General features: G+C 44.3%; 2 protein-coding genes across 4 annotated transcripts in view; one reads left to right on the forward strand and one right to left on the reverse strand.

The window, feature by feature from the left end:
- The window catches only part of samd11 (sterile alpha motif domain containing 11), a 52,471-nt gene extending 49,784 nt beyond the window's left edge, over nt 1–2,687 (forward strand). Inside the window, exons 12-13 of the mRNA XM_071513842.1 lie at nt 421–531; nt 868–2,687. Coding sequence (XP_071369943.1) covers nt 421–531; nt 868–1,152 — 396 coding nt within the window. The 3' untranslated portion in view covers nt 1,153–2,687. The remainder of the gene's footprint in view (nt 1–420; nt 532–867) is intronic.
- Nucleotides 2,688–3,904: 1,217 nt separating this feature from the next.
- noc2l (NOC2-like nucleolar associated transcriptional repressor) lies at nt 3,905–21,429 on the reverse strand. Of its 3 annotated transcripts, none has more exons than XM_071513841.1 (19): nt 21,312–21,429; nt 20,713–20,850; nt 20,439–20,607; nt 20,096–20,333; nt 19,472–19,562; nt 19,287–19,365; nt 18,881–18,991; nt 18,569–18,682; nt 18,074–18,262; nt 16,841–16,980; nt 15,957–16,068; nt 14,291–14,404; nt 13,134–13,235; nt 10,771–10,914; nt 7,076–7,189; nt 6,710–6,824; nt 6,095–6,109; nt 4,356–4,430; nt 3,905–4,271 (listed from the first exon to the last, which is right to left on the reverse strand). In XM_071513841.1, exons 1-19 carry the CDS (start codon nt 21,329–21,331, stop codon nt 4,135–4,137), a joined length of 2,217 nt encoding a protein of 738 aa, XP_071369942.1. In that variant the 5' UTR covers nt 21,332–21,429; the 3' UTR covers nt 3,905–4,134. The 3 variants fall into 3 exon arrangements, with proteins under 3 accessions (XP_071369942.1, XP_071369941.1, XP_071369940.1); XM_071513840.1 differs by lacking the exon at nt 6,095–6,109 and adding an exon at nt 6,582–6,586 and having other exon boundaries at nt 6,682–6,824; XM_071513839.1 differs by lacking the exon at nt 6,095–6,109 and having other exon boundaries at nt 4,356–4,454; nt 6,689–6,824.
- Between the last annotated feature and the right edge of the window lie 104 nt (nt 21,430–21,533).

The following is a 21,533-nucleotide window of genomic DNA, read 5'->3' on the forward strand; positions in this document are numbered from 1 at the left end:
ATATACCTGTAGGTGTGAATGTATGTGTGTGTGTGCATATGGCGATATTTGAAGAATTTTGTTCCAAAATGAGATATCCACCATGTGAGCAAAGTGTGACCCCATCTCTTACAAAATTAAAAATGGCAAAATATTAAAACAAATTTTAAAATGTAGTACTTTTCAATGGACAATAGGCTGCTCAAGTCCATGGTTAATAAAACATTTTCCCCATAATGTAGAGATATTGAATGGTAAACTTTAGATTAACTTTTTTTTTTTCCCCTTCTCAAAATGGATATATAACATTTTGGAATAGAAGTCTATTTGTAGGTTGTGTGAATGAATATGTGAGTGTATAGGTATGTTTGTGGGTAGTGTGTGAAAGAATGTGTGTGTGTATGCCGGGGGCTGTGGCTGAAGCGGCTGTATCTCTGCCAGGTGTTCCGGGAGCAGGCCATCGATGGAGAGACTTTACCCCTGCTCACTGAGGAGCACCTGCTCAACACCATGGGACTAAAGCTGGGGCCTGCACTCAAGATCCGCTCGCAGGTACACACACCACAGACCCGTGTGCCAGTGTGTGTTTGTGTGTTATCAGGTGGACTCATGAGTGCGCTAAATGGGGTAGACGAACTGTGCGCTCTGTGCGTGGGAGCGTGTTTGGGTGCGCTTGTATGTATGTTTGTGTGTTTCTCTCAGTAGGCTTGCCCAAGACAAAATACTAGTGTAGTATAGTTGATTCCCTTAAGATAGCCTGCCCCATAGACTGTAGCCCTCCTCCCTCTCCTCTCTCTCTGTCTAAAATACAGTATACAGCGTTGTTCCATTATACAATACTGGACTGGCTCTTACTCACAGTCACATGGTGTCCTCTCATCTCCTCAGGTGGCGCGGCGCGTTGGCAGGATTTTCTACATGACCAGCTTCCCGCTGGCTCTCCCGTTGCCGCCTTCTGCCACCCTGCGCCCCCCAGAGCGGGACCAGGACCCCCTGACCACACCGTCTGACACCCCCCTGCCCCTCTCTCTCTCCCATCCACACCGACCCGCCTCCGCCAGCAGCAGCTCCTCCCCTTACAGCGGCCCCACCCCGGGACGCTCCACCCCGAAGCAGGAGAACGGCAACGGGTCCGCAGCGGTGGGAGGATACGAGGCCAAAACCCCTTCGTAGGAGAGGACAACCTGGGATGTGGAGGGCAGACCTGCCTCAACTCCAACTGGAGGGCCAAGCAAGGGGGAAGGGTGGGGGTTAACTGAACCAGAGGGATTTTTGACTCCAAGGCCTCATTTACCAGACTGTCTTGACCACCCCCTCTCCCCCACCTTGGGACCTTTAAGCTGAGACTGAATCTTTATGGGAAATATTGGACTGGAATAAAGGAAGACAACCGGACGATATGGACCCTATCAGGCAAACCAGTCAGCTTCCGAGTTTCTCTGCAGTGGCTGTAGCCGAGCAGAATCCAAAGAAACTGGGTTGGAGGGAGACACGTGAAGTGACAGAGGAATAGAGAAAGAGAAAAAGGAGGAGAAAAAGCAGACAGCTGGTCACAGACAGCCTGCCAAAAAAAGGAGCGAAGCCCCACCACAAATACGACATTCTTGCAAGTCAGACAGTCAGACGCTAGCGGAAACTCTTCCTTCCTTCCTGGGCTGGAGGAAGCTCTGCTCTCTCACTTTCTTTCTCTGTCTCTATCTCTCTCACTGCTCCCACCACAAGCTCTGCAGAACCCAGGAATTAAAAAGAGAGACGCCTCCCCCCTCTCCCTCCTCCCCCTTTCCTCTCCCCGCCCGTCTCCCGAGGCCAAGCGGCTCCGTGGAGCTGTCTTTTAGAGGCTGGAGTTGAACCATATGCCGAGCAGGACTAGATCTGACCGACTCCCTCTCATCACTGCAACTATGCATTCCACTGTCCCAATACCAAAGATGACCGGATGTGTGGAATTGGAACCATGCTTCACAATGTTTCTGCTGTTTCTTTTTGCGTAATGGTCTTAGAGAAAGACGTGGTCCACTAGGGGAAAGCTAGGCTAGTGCCTCATGTGATGGACTCTACTTGAGGTGACGCAGGTACCACAGGTAGGGCGCTGGGTAAGGTTGTCATTTCCTGACCCGCACCTGGCATACAAAGGCTGATATGGAAAAGCCTCAATGACGAATCCACGGTGGCTATGGTGTGTGGGGCTTGCGTTGTCGTGCGCCCGTGTTGACTACTGTGGGAGGTAGAAATTAAAAACATGCAAAATTGTACAGAATCATGCTTAAGATGAAAATATCCTGAAGGTTACATACGTGGTACTTTTTCTTTTGTTAAATGTAGTTGCACGAATACAGTTTTCTTTACTGAAAAATGTGACTTGCTGAACTTTGGTGGTACTTTTGTTCATATTTTTTTTTGTTCTGCCATTTTTTAAAAGTGTAATATTAAAAAGAAGCCCCAATCTTGAATGCTACTTCAGCATATAAATACGAGGAAAAAATATTTATAGGACTTTTGATGTAGTAGATAAAGCAGATTATGATATGTATTATAATTAGCCCTTGAGATGGATCCCAAAGATACCTTTACTTTGTTTTCTCTTGGTTGCAGGGAAAAGAAAGGCACAAAGCTCTTAATGCAAATGTTTTGAATTTGTTATGGATTTTTTTTAAAACTATGTAAGCAATGAATTAAAAAAATGGTCTCTAGATTTCCCTTCAAAGTTTTGTCTTCATCCTATTTTTCTATTCACCACATGGTGAAATAAATCCTAAAGAAATTCCTCCGCTTTTCCTTTTCTCTCTGGTGTGTGTATGTATGGTGTGTGTGTGTGTGTGTTCCTGCAAGAGACAATGTATGTGCCTTCTCCTCCTCAGGTGTTTGTGGTTCTTACTTCTATAAAAATGTGCACGAGGGAGCGTGCAGTTTCCTGATGTGGTATGTGTGTGTGTGTGTGTGTGTCTACGGAGGGGAGGCGACCCATGGGGGCATAGTTCAGGTCAACACTAGCTGTCAGAGTGTGAGGTTCAGCCGCAGGCCAAGGCCTCCCTGCCTGTGGGGATAAACCTGACCCTCTTCCTACACACACACACACACACACTAACACAAAGGACCAAAAAACAGGCACAGCCCCCCTCACACCTACCCTTCTCCTTCAAAGAAAAAAGAGTTTACAGTGAAGCAGTAAGGCTGATATTTCTCCCTTCTGTGCTCTACTGGGATTTCCCTAGCTTTAGGCTCAGCACCAGTGGCCATTTCTGCATTCATTGTAAACACCTAGACACACAAAAGATGAAATACAATGACACAAAAGTCTTTCTCAAATCTCCATTTCATTGAGAAGTATCTGTGGCCTTTGAATGTATCAAACAACTACTCTTCCCTGTATTGTACAACAGTGAATGCATCCACTAATCATTCACTGAAGAAAGGCCAAAATCACGTTTCGTGGTGAATGCCGTCGAAAAGGTGCACGGACTGAACGAAGCCGAAAAAGAAAAAGGGGATAAGGTGGAGTAGGAAAGCCGTGTCTGAGCATGTGAATAAACAGAGAGAGGAAAGACAGAAAAGATAGTGGTCTGGGTGGGGGGTGGGTGTAGAGTTGGCAGAGAAACAGACCAGCCTGTGTTGCTGCTCTACCACCTGGGCAGAGAGGCTTGGCACAGCATCAGACGCCACCCTGCCAGCCTGGCACAGTGCTGCTGCCTCGGGGCTCAACACCCGCCTCTCTGTAGCCGCCTCTTGGCCGGCCCAGCCCGGCTCAGCCCGGCTCAGCCCGGCTCAGCAAGGCTCACACTCCTCTCCAAATAGCCCGTGCTCACAAAGCCTGAGGGTGCCTACAGGTGTGCACATGTATGAAGGACACAAATGCCTCGTTTCAGGTGTGCCTGTGCATCAACACACATTAATTAGCATTTAACAAAAGAAAGAAAGAAAGGCAACCTGGATTCATGAATTCTCTATATTTTTTTTATACAATTGCACTGCTAGTATGTAATAATACAATTCAATCGTTTGTACTGTACAACATTAGGTGAGGCAATACAAAATTCAAATAAAAGCAAAGAGAACAGAAAAGAGTCCGACAATATTGAAGTAGAGATGCATGGTGAGATGGAGAGCAGAAATCCGACAGCTCTCCCAGGCGAGCGCCAGTGTGTGCATGCCTGAACCTCAGTCGTCTTCATCGTCAGATAGCTCCAGGTCCTCCACCAAATCCTCATCTCCCTCTGCCAGCTCTTTCAGAGCAGAGGTGGACAGCTGCTTAGGAGCCTTAGAGGGCTTGTCTTCCTCCTCCTCCTCCTCATCATCTGGAATACAGATAGGAAGCACTTTACATTTACATTCAGCCACTAGGGAACAAGTTTGTGTATGTGTGTTGCTATTCTACAGACCTGAGTCTCCACCCTCCATCCCCTCGTCGTCACTCATGTCAGAAAGGTCTTCAAGATCCTCATCGTCTTCATCATCTGACCCCTGGCGGCCCTTTGTACCTGGGTGGGCGGCAGAGAGTGAGCAAACCACACTGCATTGGATTTTGTCTAGTGCTGATGCTAGTTAATGCAGATATTCCTAAGTTTGCTCTGGGTACATCACTGAAGTCTGAGGACTTTGGAGACACCTATATGTGGGCCAGGCATCAGAGGCAGTTGGAAGTGTCTATTTCCTCCTGAGATGGAACTGAGAGTAGATTACAGACGCCGCTGCTGCAGCACCCATGACAGTTTACTACCGGCAATTTCAGACATCTTATGCTCACGGCCTAAATATAGCAAATGGAGATAGCAGGCAGGTTCCACAGCATGCAGTTACAATGATGATGGGAGAGTCTCTGTGCACTGTCTGAGGGTGTGTGTGTGTGTGTGTGTGTGTGTGTGTGTGTGTGTCTGTGCGCGTGTGTGTTTGTGTACACGGATGCTCGCCTGAGAGAACTTGGGAGTTTGTCTGAAATTGTGTTGCTCTATCCTGTGTGTGTGTGTGTAGTTGTCTAGCCAAAAGGGACAACTGGGGTCCATGGGCTTTGAAGTCGAGGTGTGATGAGAGGCTGGGGGCATGGAGAGAGAAGAGCAAAGCAAAGCTACTTCCTCTGTCTGCTACACTGCAGTAAACACACATGCACACACACAGTTATACAATATGTGCACACACACAGACAAACAACAGCTATTTAAACTTAGGTACTTCCTTCATTTCACTTCCTATCTATATGTAAAGATGAGAAGAGCCAAAAATGAACATTGTCTCACTTTCTCTTGTGTTGCTCAGATGGAGCTTCATTGCGCAGCACCTTAGAGGATGCCCCCAAATGACCTGGAAGACGTATTACCCCCACTCTGACACACACACATACATCAATCTAAATCATCAGCCCCCTCTTCTCACACTCCCCCTCTTTCCGGGAGTGTGAGAGACCACAAAGAGTTTGGTGACCTGCCCAAAGCTTTCGGCTGTTCGAGACTGGAGGATAGGGCGCGGGCGCGTGTGTGTGTGTGTTTGTGTGCTAATGTGCACATGTGTGTGTGTGAGCGTGTGTGTATATGTTGAGAGGACATGCGGGGGCAGCTAGTCTAAGCCCGTAGAAGCCAAAAAGAGAGAGCGAGAGAAGAAGAATATTATAGAGAGAGAGAGAGAGAGAGAGAGAGAGAGAGAGAGAGAGAGAGAGAGAGAGAGAGAGAGAGAGAGAGAGAGAGAGAGAGAGAGAGAGAGAGAGAGAGAGCGAGAGCGAGAGAGAGAGAGAGAGAGAGAGAGAGAGACCAAGAGAGCAAGAGAGAGCGAGCGACAGAGAGAGCGAGAGAGAGAGCGAGAGAGAGAGAGAGCGAGAGAGAGAGAGAGGAGTGGGAGCGGCCACCTCTGGCTGTTCCACTGGGCTGGTTTGAATTAGGAACCCCCACTGGGATCCAAGCCTGTACTTCCTGTCGAGGGGGGGGGGGGCGGGGGCGAGGGGGGGAACGAAGGAAGGACGGACGAAAAGGGAAGGGGGGGGGCAGCGAGAGGGAGAGAGGGGGAGGCCCGCGGCTCGCCGGCAGCTGCCCATCCGTTTGCGGGGACTCTCCCTACAATGAAGTCCAGATGCAAAAAAAAAAAAAGGAAAAAAAAAAAAATCCCCCTGCCGCCTACTCCCTTCCTCTCCGACCGACCTTGCGGAGGGCTTTTTTCTGCTTGGAGCGTGTCCGAGTGTAAAGCTGTAAAAGTGAGGCAGCAGCTGCCTGTGACCTGTGGACGACCCCGAGAGGACAGGACACCCAGGGGTTAAAGGAGGACTGGGCTGGTGGCTCCTCTCAGTTCCTCTCTCAACCAAACAATCTGATTGACAGATTCTGCAAAGTTTGATTTGGTGTTTCATGTTCTGGTCCACAGAGGCGGTCTATGACTATTTTGATAACTCATGGTGGCCTTGTGGCAGTTGCTTTGCCAGTGATCGGTTTCACACAGCAAAATCATCCAGAGAGTGACTGTTGCAGAAACACAGATACCAGTATCCAGCCTATATTGAACATTGTCATCACAGTGTTAAACTTAGCTGTTGCTTGAGTCTTTTGCTGAGTAGATGACCTGGCTGTAATAAAACACAGCCCCCTAGTGGCCAAGAGGGGCACAACATTACATTGTTCTACAACTACTACTCCTATGTCCTTTACAGGCCAATTTCAACAACAAATAATTTTCTCTGTGTGTGAGTGAAAAAGTGTATGCGAGAGAGAGAGAGAGAGTGAAAGAGACGGCTTACCTTTCATTTTGAGGCCCGGACCGTCATCGTCCGAGCTGCTGTCAGACTCAAACAGATCCTTGAACTCCTTCTTGTCCTCTGCCTTCTTGTCCTGAATCTTCTTGCGTTTGATCTCAGGGAGGTCCAGGTCCTCCATCTTTACAAAAGACAAAGACAGGGTCAGTACACAAGCCTGCTTAGGTTATGATGATGATGGTGATGATGACGATCACAGAAAACCATTCAACATCGCCACGGAAAATGTTCTACCATACAACACAAATGTTTCAGAATAGATGCAAAGGATTCAATTCTTGTGAGTAATGCCGACATTCATAAGGCAATAGCAAGGAATGATTCATAATGGCTGGGATGGACAAGGCAGATGTTAGCGGTTTGGATAGTTACCCTGTCTTTGCCAGAGATCTCCAGCTGGATCTCCTTCTCCCTCAGCTTCTTCCACTGGCTGTAGTACCTGGTGAGAGGAGTGCCTTCCTCCTGGACCTGCTTCTCCCAAGCCGCCTGATACAGAGGACACAGTCATCAAAATCTTGGTGTGTGTCTTATGTATGTGTGTGTGTGTGTGTGTGGATGGACAAGTAGTAGACTTTTGCAATCTCAAATGCGAAATATATATTTCAATATTTTTCAGAATCCATTGAGAGAAGCCATTCATAAAAGGTTCATCCTGGCGCTAAAATGATGTGCCTACATGGGGCTTTCCACCACAACATAACATCAACTGGCCAGGAGAGAGACAGATGGACAGACTGAAATAGAGAGAGTGATGAGAGTCAGATGAGAGAGGAAGAGAGACAGAGTGAGGGTGTCTGAAAGGGGAGACCAGCGGATCTTCTCCAGCCTTCCCCTAAAGGTCTTTGTGGACGATATTGATTAGGCTCAATCGCATTATCTGACCAACAAATCCAATAGAGCGTATAGACCACGGCCTCCTCTGCCCGTTAGCCTAACGCATTTACCGCAATTTGCCGTGCGTCTATTAAGATGGGCGACGCTGTACACAAAGGAGAGGACAGGACACAGGATGAAAATTGAAAGCTCCTTTTGAATTCTGCCTAGCTTCCAAAACCCAGACAAACAAAACAAGAAACAATTGTTTTGGCTGTTCTTTCATCTTCCAAGTATCCTAACTGACCAACAAACAAGGAGGAGACAGGAAAACAAAACGAGAAGAAGGAAGAAAAGAAGAGGATTAGAAAGAAAGTGAGAAAGACAAGAGACAGAAGATATGGACAAGAGAGTGCGACCTGGATAGAAGCAGTGCATCATTAATTAGGCTAGCTCTCAGTTTGGGTGACATGTCAGCGGGGTGCTGGTGGCCGGAGGGGGGCTGTGGCCTTTTCCGCAGCAGCAGCAGGGCTGTCCCCTTTCCCTCGCCTGCGGTGACACCTCCACCAATGCCACAATGCCGGAGAATGGATGCCATGGCGACAGCCTCCGCTGAGCGGAGAGCGGTGGCGACAGAGGCTGGCGCTGCCACGGTGCCGTGCTGTCTGTCTGTTGTACTTTGTCAACACACACTTGTGTGTGCACGCACACACATTTTCTCATCAGCTAAATTACACAAAGACCCTCCTCTTTAATTTAATCCTTAAACGCTCTTAAATATTCATCGGCAGTACGTGTCAAGGCTCTCAGCGGAGACAGACAAAGCCACATGAAAGAGTGTGTGACTGAACAGGTAGCATACGGAGAGAGCAAGTCCAACACAGAAAATGGACTCTGAGGTTCACACACACACACACACACACACACACACACACACACACACACACACTAATGGCTGCTCATTAAGGCAGAGGCGCCTCTGGTTGAAAAGCCCATAAGAGCTTCCAATAACCACAGGGTCATTCTTAACCAGGCTTAGAGTTTACATAGGGAAGTGCCCTGCATTATCAGTCCCTGCCTGGAGGGTTCGACAGGACAGATTGCCCGATGTCCTGCAGCCTCTGGCTCATCTGGGCCTCCTTGTGTTTTTTCTGACCAATTTGGTTGGACGCCACCGAAAGCAAACATGGCAGCGGCTACTTCAAATTCTAAAAGCAAAAAGTAAAGGTCTGTTTCTTTCTTTGTGGAAGCAACAGTTTCCTTGGGTTGAAAATTATGAATCAAACCTGTACCATTTATCAGCAATTTCAATGTGAAGTGGATTGAGCTGGCTGATTGTTAATTAGCGACAATTATCCCAAACACCATGCCCATAATAACAGCTGGCAGCACCTAGCCTGTATGCTGGCAAAATGCTAGCTGACAAACCCTCATCAGGTCTGATTTATGTATTAGCAAGAAGGATTATGAATAGACTTGTGAGCTTCCTGAATTACCACTCTGTTTTTTTTTCCCTCATTTTACAACCAATTACATTTACAGAAGAGCTATCAGTTATGAGGTATCAGTTAAGAGCTATCAGTTATGAGGGCTCATCTATAAATACAATTGCAACAAGTGCATCAAATTATACTTGTACAACACTGAAATTTTACATACATTTCAAATGTATTCACAATGATTTACTTGTGAATAAGCAACAAAAAAGTAAACCATTCGTTCAGCCATTTTTCTGTTGCATTTTACAATTGCTGTAAACAATTTAGAGTAATAAATTACTTAATTTATTAAAAAGTGTTTATTTTTTCATTGACCTCCTGGCCCAAATCGTGCAAGTGAAAAAAAAGGTAAACCCTGCCTGCCTGGTGCAAAATCACCTGCACTGATGCTCACCTGAGAAACAGCAGGTCTAACAGAATTCAAAGGACCGTTACTGTGATATCTGAACAGACCGGGCTTTTGATGTGTAGTCTTTTCCAAGTCAGATTCAGCTGGGTTTATGTATGTGATCCATTTGTACAGGGTACAGCCTCTTCACAGGTTTAACTTAGGAGGCAACAAGTGCTTAAACATACGATGGAGTCTGGAGCCCTTCTCATGCACAGAGGAGGTATACTGCAGCGCAGCAAGAGTTAATGCTCATATGTTTACTAGTGATTATTGAACTGATTAACACCTTGTAGTAACTGATAATGTAATGACTGTCAGATAATCTAATAACTTATCACAAATAAAAACGTCCCTCTAAATGGGTGGGAAATGTGATAAAACCTGTAAACGTAATATACGACCATTGTAAATCGTAATAAATTAATATCACATTATTACATTAACCTGCAATTATGACTTATCAGGGCTGTAACATATTTTGAACTGATGATATAATAATACTGATTACTACTACTAATACTGATGTTATAACTTGACTTATTAGATTCTTCTTATTCTATATGAGATATTGGCCAATATTATTAAATTGTCAGTTCAAAATACGTTACACGTGTAGTAATAATCACCAGGTAATGTAATAATATGATGTTACTCTATCATTCGTCCATTTATTACATTTTCACCCCATTTATAGAGCCATTTTATTAAATTTTTTTTTGTTTTTAGGTTATTACATTATGTGGTAGTTATTACATTGTCAGTTGTTACACACCTGCATAAGTGTGTGTGCTGATGGGAAATTTTAAGCTCAAGATAAAAAAAAACAAGTGCATTTACAACCGCTTACTTACAACTACATGCTTGCATTACAACTAATTTTCTAATTTTTCAAAATTAATTTCAAGATTCACAAATACATGAATATATTAGGATTAGGACACAGAACAGCCACACTGACAAGAAATACAATATATGGTGGAGGAGGGTGAAATCTGGAATGGCAACCCATAAAACATGCAGAGGGAAGGAATGGTCCTTCCCTGTCCCCTCTCTCGCACACACACACACACACACACACACACACACACACACACACACACACACACACACACACACACACACACACACACACACACACACACACACACACACACACAACACAACACACACACACACACACACACACACACACACACACACACACACACACACACACACACACACACACACACACACACACACACACACACACACACACACACACACACACACACACACACACACACACACACACACACACACACACACACACACACACACACACACACACACACACACACACACACACACACACACACACTCACCACAGCGGTGGCGTCGGCCACTCCGAAGGCGGCCCTCTGTCTCCGGCCTGTGATGTGGCTGCTGTTCTCCTGTACCTTCTCCAGCAGCTGGCGCACCGGCTTGCAGTAATTGGCCACTTTGCATTCCTTCAGGAACGCTTTCAGCTGTAGGGGCCAGGAGAGGGAGGGGGAGGATGAGAAAGAAGGAGCCTGTGTAAATGATCATCCGATCCACCCATACGGTATATTCAGGCAGAGCAGCGGAGGGCTTGCGGTACGTTTCCCTCGAGGCGGGCAGAGTCAGTCTGGCAAAACCCGAGGCACGCCAAACCCTGAATCATCTATTCAGACAGGTGCAGGTCCTGAGAATGAAGCTACATGATCTGCCACTGCTTCCTTATTTGTTTATATTAAATAAATGTAATGTTCTGCAGTTCTGTAAGGCTTTAATCAGTGTGTCCTGTAACATTATGTATGTGTGTGGAGAGGAGGTAATTTTAGGTTCCGAGACCCAGATTCGCTCTTGGGCCCCGTTTCTGGATCAGTTCTAGTAGGCGCTGCAGTTTAAGAATGGTTCGTATTTGCATATTCATATCATGATATATGGACAAAACCGTGTTGTGTTTTGGAGGCGAGTTGAGCAAAAAGCCAGATGATAAAAAGGCTAGATGATACATTTTCATTGAATTTACATTTTTCTAGCTGTGGGGTGACACCACAGCTAAATGAATGTAAGGGAAACACTGGCCTGAATACTGCATGTGTGTTGCTGACTACCAGGCAGTGGGCCCAAGAGACAAAGAGATGATTTAGTCATTAGTAACCACGCTCACCATTTCCCCCCCTTATCGTTCTTAGACTGGCAGCTGATTAAGACTATTGACCACTTCCTACAGCATACAAATCTACAAGTAAGCTTCATCTAATTCCTCATCAAAAAAAATCCACTATTACTGTGGTTACCTGGCTTCTGCAATAAAATGAACCAGTTGGTAAGGGTGAATTCATACTCCAAAAACAAATGGTCAGTCTGAGGGAAAAAAGAAACATTTGCCTCTTCTTTTAGGGCAGTTCAATATATATTGCTTTCATGCTACGCACAAACATTTTTGCAATTTGTTTGTCTTTCTTCAGCAAACACAATAGCCATTTGTTTTCATCAATTGGTCAGTTCACACCTACTATTCATATCTACGTAAGCCAATCGATTAGGCTGTGTGAATGAAGCATTTTATTCCTGAACTACGGTGACTGCCCAATTTACATATCTACTACTTAAGAATTCCAGGGTTCGTACAGCTTTTTAAGAGTAAAATTCAAGCACTTTTCAAGGTACCTAAACCAAAAATTTCCAGACTCTCGAAGCCTTTATCAATCTCCTTTCTGCAGGTTGTGCAGTACGCCTTCCTTTCTGTGCCTCTTCTCTGAAGCCATTTTTTATATTTTTCGTTAACCAGCCAGTTGTCATTAAAACAACAGCCTGGCACAAAATCCACCTGTTCTCTAGTAGCTGGTGAGCAGGTACAATAGTTAGCTAGCTACCTTCAATGTGCATGCACGCACAACGTCAAAGGTCAGAGGACGCGCACATTCTGAGATCAGATTTCATTTCAAACCTTTATTTAAACTCGAATAACCATTGAGGTTGCCCTCATTTACAATGATGTCGAGTTACAAACAAGTTAAAAGTTTAAAATAAATAGGACAAGACATAGATGAGAATAAAGAAAATCAATTAAAACAGTTACACATGAGGCAGGGAGGTTTGTGATCATGGTTTTAAATTGTCCATAGGTTAGTAGAGTATTGATTTTTAGTGTGTGTTGAAGATCATTCCAAGAATTTGGAGCACTAAAATAAAAGGCTGATTGTCCAAATTTAGACCGTGCTTGGGGGACCTTAAGCATAAGCAAGTCATTTGAGCGAGTTTGATAGGGTCCAAGGTTCCAGTCCAGCATCACTGAAATGTAAGGTGGTAGCTTTCCAACGAGATGGTTGCCCTCGTGACGCGGAACGGAAAAAATGCCCCCTTTTCATTTCAGCGCCCATGTCAATCAATCTAGATCCGGTCCGGTATGACGACGGGATCGTTTCATTTCAAATAGTAAAAGATTTTTGGTTTACATGAGTGATTGTGGAGATGAAACACCAGATTATGTTGAAAATCAAGCATTTTTCAAGGAGTATATTTGAATTCAAGCATATTCCTAACCTTGAAAACATAGCGGTTAAAATTAAGCATTTTCCAAACTTTCAAGACTTTGTACGAACCCTGGAATTCACTAAAGAAAAAATTGTATCAGCAGTCGATGAGTGATGAATGAGTTCAAAGTGTGAATCTTGCCTAAGGGTAGAGACAGGAGGCAAACCAAAGGCTGTGTTACCTGAATGATGGTGGGCAGGGCGAGCTCTGGGAAACCGATGGAGCTGGCCTGAGTGTGGAAATACTCCAGGATCAGGTCATACAACTGGTCTATCAACCCCTCCTGAAATGCAGCAGCAACAGCATGATTCACAACCAACACTCAATCTATGATTTTCCTCAATGACAAAGAAATGGCAGCGAAGAGGTGTTGCATTTTCATGAAGTTATCCTTGGTGTGCAATTAAACTTGGTGCAGGATTAAAGAGACCAAAGTGCATCAAGACTAAGATCTGTGTCAGCCTAACATGTTACATGAGAATCATGATAGCTATGCATGTGTGTGACAGAGACCACCATCAGCTTTGGATTTTCTGTAAACCAGCTTAGCCTCCATCCATCACCTGAATTCTGTCACCTATGACTTGTACCCAGAGGGGTTTCACAGATTACTCTGCCCGCCACGCACTAGGAATTAACCCTCTGGTCCCTAGTCAACATGTTAGGCCAAGAAGAATCAACATTGGTTGGAAATATTTACAGCGTAATTTTGACAGCACAATATTGAGTGCTTCACATTTAATTAAAAACCCACTTGGCAACAATAAGTTATCACTTCATCTACTGGAAGCTTATTCTGCTCTGTTCCTGACATGAACAAAAGCTTTTATAGCCTATCATTATGTGAAACGAAGATAGCTGTTAATGATCAGACAGATCGGTGCTTGTTTAGCCAAGTCTTGGGTGAGTCTACAAGGTAGGGGGTGGTGGCAGCAGCCACCCCAGGTGACAGCAGTGAAAACAGACAGAGCGAGCGGAGTGTGAGGGATAATCCCAGAGGGCCGTGTGGCAATCCTCTTGGCAATGGCGCTGAGCGTGGCGACTTAGGGCCAGTGTTAGAGCCTTGACAAGGGGCTTTCAGCGCTGCCCTCAATCCCCTTATGCACACACACAGGCTAACACACGGTGTCAGAGAGCGGTGTGAAAATACATTAACCAGGACCTGAACCACTGATCTGATCAGCTGCTACTCCTCCTCAGTGTAAGAATGACCATCAGCATGGGCGCCGACAGCAGCATGCACTGTGCATCTGTATGGTAGAGTCATGCCGAACACATTTCTCATTCTGCCTACAACATGCTCTGTGCTGGAAGAAGATCTTAGCCAACAGTACTTACCCTGTAGGCTTTCTCCATTAGGTTGACCTTGCTGAGCTTCAGGATGACTGCAAAGTTGATGGGTTTCTTGCTCATGCGCCCCGGCTTCTTGTTGAAGTCCACTTGTTGGAAGATCTATAAAGAAATGGCATCAAGCAACAGTTTAACTCAGACTGAAGTGCTCAGAAATTACAAATTTTATTGGTATATTAGAGCCATGCACATCATCTTCAAGGAACAGAACTGTCCTGTTATGGACCTAGAAATCCAAGCATATATAAATGAACATATTCTTTTCATTTCCCAGTGAAAGTGAGAAAGTACATTCTAGCCAACGTGCAGACTATTTGTCTACCAGGTTTAGGTTTCACATCTGCCCAAAGTGTGCAAGTGAATTTATGTGTTTCATATGTGTATACAACTATTTCTGACTCTCTGTATCTCTCTGTTTCTACGTGTTAGAGTGTGTGAGCGTGTGTGTGTGTGCGCGCGCGCATGTGCGTGTGTGTATGAGGTCGTTAATGTGCTCTGTGTGCGGAGCAGAGCAACGCTCCTGGCCGGTGCTGTCTGTACAAACATAGGATGTGGTGGCGGTCTGCGGGGGAGCCAGGGGGAAGTGGGAAGGCATGGGCCAACCCTGATACACGCGCGCACACACACACACACACACACAAACACACACACACACAAACAAAAGCACAGCTACTGAAGCAGGAAGCTCCAAATCATACACCCCCCTTGGAGATGCGAGAACACACACACACGCACGCACACATACACAGACACACAGGAGGAAGGGGCTGCTTCTGCTGCTCTAATTAAAACAGTAGCAGCGTACCTCAGCCTGCCTTTAACGAGGGGAACAGTGAAGGAGAAAAAACACAGGAAATGGCGTGCGTCACAAATAAACACGGCTTGCTGTTGGGGGGGTCTTTGAGTGTGTGTGGGGAGAGGAGGTGGGGGGTACGCCATAGGCAGAGAGGATGTGGTCTGCACAGCGCGTTAGGAACAGAGTGTAAACCACAACCTTGCCTTTATCGCTTTGGTCAAACTGCTGCACGCACACATACTCGCACATGCACGCACACGCAGGCACACACTGACCACTCCCAGCGGGCCGAGCTAGTCGTTGTCGCCAACACACTGCTTCTCTCCGGCAAACCACAACAGTGCTCCACACCAACATAAACACTTACACACATTTGCACACAAAGACACACACACCGCATAATCACGTGCTTAACACACAACCCAGGGAAAATGTTGACAGTTGGTGACCTGTGATTGGTCTGATAACAAAGGTGTCTCTCTCACACACATACACACAAGTCCTAGACTTAGATGTGCTTCCTCCTGAGCCTGTTCAGTAGTTAGCCGTTGAGACCAAAATGCATTTCATACACCATTTTTTCCACAGCTAACCACCGACGGAACATTTCATCACATCTACCTTTCATTGTTTCCATTTGTGACAAAACCAAGCGACTGGCTGCAATTTGTTCTACATCATTTAAAGTTGTTTGAAGTGTTTCAGGCAGTAGCTACATAATTGGCTGTGGGAAAGGTTTGGGATTAGGCCACTGGAAACTTGACTATCCACATAACTCTGCACAAATTGCACTGATCCTGTCAGATCAACAGTTATCCCAGGTGAATGGTGGTTACTGGAGATGGCATGGAGTCTTACCTCCAACAGGAAAGGAAGGACAGGTACAAATGTGTTGGTGCTGCTAGACAGGAGGGTGAGGGCTCTGCAACAGTGCATCCTCAGAGGATAGTATCTTGATGTGGGAACCAGCCTGCTCAGAGAAAATAGTGGTCAATACCTCCACCTGCTGGTGGCAAACTGTAGAGCAACAAGTGTAGTTTCACACCGGTCTGTGATATGATCTTATACTGTATGTTAGAGATAAAGGTGGGAAATTAATGCCAGCCTATTCCTATTCTAAAAAACTGTGACTTTCAGGTAACAACTGCAAGTGGCCGATGGACAAAAAAGGTACATTTCCTGTGCTGTTATTGAAGTCTCTGAGTAATTAATTACATGATTGTGAAGCTCATACTTGACTTTCAAATTTGGCAGTTGGTGAGCCTTTGTTTTTTTTTTAGACTTTCTTTTACCTCAAACTCAATAGAAATAAAAATGTATTCCATGCCTTGCAAACTGATCGACCTGAAATTAGTCTAACCAATGATAATAAACACTGTAGGCTAAAAATGTATATATACACACACACATATATATACAATCACACACACATTATATATATATATATATATTTTTTTTTATATTTATATTTATATATACACACACACACACATATACATACATACTGTATATAGTGTTTATAGTAGGAGTTTAAACACTGTACTGTGGCTAAAAATGTATATATACACACACACACATATATATACATACATATACATACATATACATACATACACACACATACAGTACATACATACTGTATATTGTGTTTATAGTAGGAGTTTTGCACATTGCAATTGTATATGGTCTAACGTGCAGAAAGGCTTTAACATTGTGTTTTAATAAAGTGTGTATATACTCACTTGACGGTGCCTATTATGACTTGGCAGAGTGGATAGATGAGGGGGTGGAGTACATCACTGGGGTGCAGAGTGCTGAGGACCCGACACCATAGGTAGAGGCAGTGGATATACTGCCAGTTATACACCGACTGGTACGTTTCCTACAGAAAACACACAAGCAGACTCAGTGTCATTTTATTAGATGCTTGGGAGAAGCATCTCTGTGAGAACTGGGCGTTTGGTCGTTTGTGTGTAACGCTATGAACACTGCTAAGTATGCATTTTTTAGGCAGCGCAGAGCCCAGCATGAGGAAAATCCAGTGTGCTCTCGTACACCAGGCAGTACGGTAGAAGTCAAACAACCATCAACCAATTCCAGGCTGGTGCGCTGTATATCCACAAAACAGGAAGCAGCGTGGTGATTTTCTAACTGTAGTGTAGAGCTGCGACGATTAATCGATTAGTTGTCAACTATTAAATTAATCGCCAACTATTTTGATAATCAATTAATCGGTTTGAGTAATTTTTTAAGAAAAATAAGTCAAAATTCTCTGATTCCAGCTTCTTAAATGTGAATATTTTCTGGTTTCTTTACTCCTCTATGACAGTAAACTGAATATCTAACAAAACAAGACATTTGAGGACGTCATCTTGGGCTTTGGGAAACACTGATCGACATTTTCCACCATTTTCTGACATTTTATAGACCAAACAACTAATCGATTAATCGAGAAAATAATCGTCAGATTAATCGACAACGAAAATAATCGTTAGTTGCAGCCCTACTGTAGTGTAGAACTGTAAGTCAAGGCATGAATATTTTGTTCTGTAATTGTCTTAGTTACAACACTGTGCTACCACAACAGGTGGAGTTTTAAGAGTCAATGTAGTTTCACTCACTCCAATCTTGCATACCCCCAACCCATCCCTCCACTCGAGCACCTAGAAAGTACTAGCACACTTATATGCTTTGTGATGAAAATAATTCTAAAAATCAGTCTAGAGGACTGAGAGTGTGATGCCAAATTTGTGGTGTAGCTCTGCTAGTTCCAATTTTCAAGGTGCACTTGGAGAAAATTGGAGTTTGTGATTGTTGTGTAGTATTCAAATATTTGCCTCCCTATTATCCAAGAGAGCATCTCAAATTTGTCTTTTGTTTCTCTTCTGAGCTTTCCAAAAGGAGACCATCTCTATCAACAAATACACACAATTGATGAGAAGAGGCAAATTAAGACTTGAGTGTTGTGTGCTAACCTTTTTCTTCATGGTCATGGCGTTCCTGAGGTGGATGGCCAGCTGTCGGATGTAGATAAAAGCGTGCTGGTAAGAGGCCTGTGTGTCCAGGGAGTACATCTCTGTCAGAGTTCGCTGCATGAAGTTGACCATGGGAAGCACGTTGGGAGACGTGAACTTGCAGTTCTGTACATAGGAGATGTACATTTGCTAAAGAGGGAAAGAAAAAAATAGTAAGCAGGGCAGATCAAAGTACTGCAGTTAACATGATTCAGCACTGGTTAGGCAGATAAACTAGATTCGGTTTTGGGCGTTTGGAATCGAAATTAAATTGAAAAGGATACTAACACACTGCAGTATAGCTCTCTTGCTTTATGATATAGTATTTCAACCAAGAACTTTGTCATGCAATTACTCTCAGCAAATTCACTGTTCTAGTCCATTTTACATCCAGCATGCAGCCTCACCAGGTTCACACTTCTATTCCTCTAATACTTTCCAAAACATTTAGCTCACCTTGAGAATAGGGTTAAGGTATGTCTCCTGTTTGTGTCTGCAGATTTTGTTGAGGGCCAGGAAGGCAAGGACCCGGCTTGTCTCCTCCCCTGTGCTCCACTGTTTCATCAGTTGCTAGACACAAAGACAAAGAGGTAGATTATAATCAAACTATGAGAAGGAGCCCTGGTTTAATTCCTACACACAGATTAGAGAATGCGTGGCAGATGACAGGAGAATTTCCCTACAATGATCAATAAAGTGTCACATTATATTCCCCTTTTGGAAAACCTTTCCTCCCATCTCAGAATAATGCCATAAATTAGGTCTTACCTTTATCAGGTGCCGACACTGTTTGGGCAGACACAGGTAATAAGGTACCAGCTGGTTGGTGTGCCGCAGCACAGCAGCGATGACTGTGGCTTCTGTTAGACAGGATAACAGCTAAAGATGGAGAGGGAAATGGTAGAAAGACAGTTAGAAGAAAGACAGTTATTCATCTGAGTTGAGGTTATACACAGGAATGCGGAGAAAAGGTAGGAAATAATGTGGCAGAGACACATAACACACATAACCTATAAATTAATGGTTTTGTGTCAATAAAAAAACAGAGTAACAATGCATCCCTGCATACTTTATCTACATCACAAAAACACATCAAGCAGAATAAAGAAAAGTGAGAAGTGCAGAGCCACACACACAGGAAGAAGTGGACAGATAAACCAACAGCAAAACAAACCTGAACTAATCCACTCAGATACATCTTGATGTCTGTCTGATTCTTCTGCCACTTGTGACTAGATGATGGGAGCGCTGGCCTAAGAAAACCAGAGGAAACAGAGTGAGGAGTGGGCCATCTTTGCACAGATGTGTTAAGACTATTGAGGAGAGGTGAGACCGGCAGATGTGACATCCGCTTCTTACTTTTTCTGGTCTTTATCTGGCTTCAGGTTAAGCATCCTCTGCAGGGCCACATATATATCTCTGATACAGAACAGGACCAATGCATTGAACACTGTAGATGCAAAGTGAAAAGAACAAAAGAGTGGATGAGGGAATGTGGGGAGAGGAAGAGGCATACAGCTTAGCACTACACAATTAATCTAAAACAAAGAAAAAAATGAAATATGTGCTGCTGCATTTTCTAAATTGCAAGAGGCCACATTTACCCGTTACTGTATTGGAACCGGTTCCAAGTGAGCAAAATACCCGAATTTGTTAATCCACAATCCGAACCCCAACCCCAGATATGAGATGATGTGATGTGCTGAATTTGTGGCATACAAATCAAGTTGAAATGTTGGTGAAATACTATACAAATCAATCACACTAAGCATTAACATCTAATTTTGCTCCCAGCTGTGGTTTTTCCAAGTGCTAAAAACAAAATGAAATAGCAAAGCTGTGTCCACGTGCACGGCAATACAGATATTCAATTGTAATATTCAGTAAAAGAATCAAAATGTGATTTTTCTTTTTTTCCTTGTCACAATCATGAAGCCCTAATAGAGCTATAGCAAAACTTAGGAGACAATCTTGATGTCCTACCTGAACTGTCAGCCACCTTGTATCGACACTGGCCCCCTCCTTCACCCTTGGTGGTTGCCACGGCAGCCTTAAAGGCCTGGGTGACCTCTCTAAAGACACGAGGCGTGGGGTTCTCCTTGATAGCGGCTCTCCAGTCTTCAATCATTTTGTCTGTGACTTTGATGGTCTCCACCCCCTTCTTGGATTTCTTGGTAGAATCTTTTTGCTCCTCCTCGTCATCATCGCCAGAGCTGGCATCCTACGTTCAAAACACATCAACGTGAAGATCTTTGCTTTCATGGGAGAACTCATCACACACACACACGCACACACACACACACACACACATCAACAGCTGGCCTACCTCCAGTTGGTTTGGCAATGTGTGGTACTTCCTCTCCTCTTCATCCTCAGAGCTGTCTGTGTCGTCAAAGTTTAGGAGCGTTTGGTCGTTCTCTTGCAGGAACTTGTAGAACTCCGGGTCTTTGCTCTTCAACCTGGACAGCTGGTCCTTGTGCTCCGAAGCCTTGCCCCTAAAAAAGGGAAAAGAACATGAAAAAGTTGCCTCTCTGTCCTCAAGGGGCAGAAGGTGTCGTTTATGTTAATCTGAGTGAATGGTCACATAGCGCAAGACTCACTTCTTTGGGTCTGCAGATTTCCCTGCCTTCTTCTTCTTCAGGCCATTCTGTTTGGGAGTCTCGTCTCCAGATTCCTCTTCACCTGCAGAGTCAAAACCTGACAACAGGAACTCATCCACGCTGAGGTCTTCTAATTTCCTACAATGAAAGACGACAGATGAAATAAGTTAGCTACAACATGTGTGGGGGAACTTTACGATGCAGTGTCTGAAGTTCATTGAGACAACGTTAAAGGTAAATTATTTAGTTATGTAGCAGCAACGTACGACACGTTAGTTAGATAACAAGCAGTAAAAGGTGGCCTTAAACATTTCTGAATAGTCTGATGACAAAGACTAGTAACGACTGAACACAGGACAGCTGAGCTTTGCTAAGCTTTGCTAAGCTTTGCTAGCACTTATTAAGGCTTTTAACAACACAAGACAGCTAGCAAAGTAGCTAACGATGGCTAACGATGGCTATGTTGGCAAAAAAAAAGTGTCTCGCAAATACTACAAACTCACCGAATGTCCTGATAGTATTTTAACTTTCAATAACATCATCAGCTCACCATAAAACATCACAATAAATAATATACAGTAAATAAAATAAGCTCATACCTTTTCTGTTTCCCTGCCATGCTGGATCCACAACGTGACACCAAAACTCAATACCCACAATTCCTCAGTGCGGAAGGCAGGACTCGGCAGCAGGGCAGGAGTTGATTTTCTGTTTCATGGTGCTACACCGCAAGAAATTTGTTTACAGATGTAACAAAACTATCAGAATATTTTTCAGTCTGACACTGTAAGTATCACGTTTCGCTTATAATAAAATGTAAA

This window comes from Centroberyx affinis, unplaced genomic scaffold, assembly GCF_046629955.1.
Source record: "Centroberyx affinis isolate AG114_WGS23_722 - 3 ecotype Tasmania unplaced genomic scaffold, CSIRO-AGI_Caff_v1 ptg007568l_1, whole genome shotgun sequence".
NCBI lineage: Eukaryota > Metazoa > Chordata > Actinopteri > Beryciformes > Berycidae > Centroberyx > Centroberyx affinis.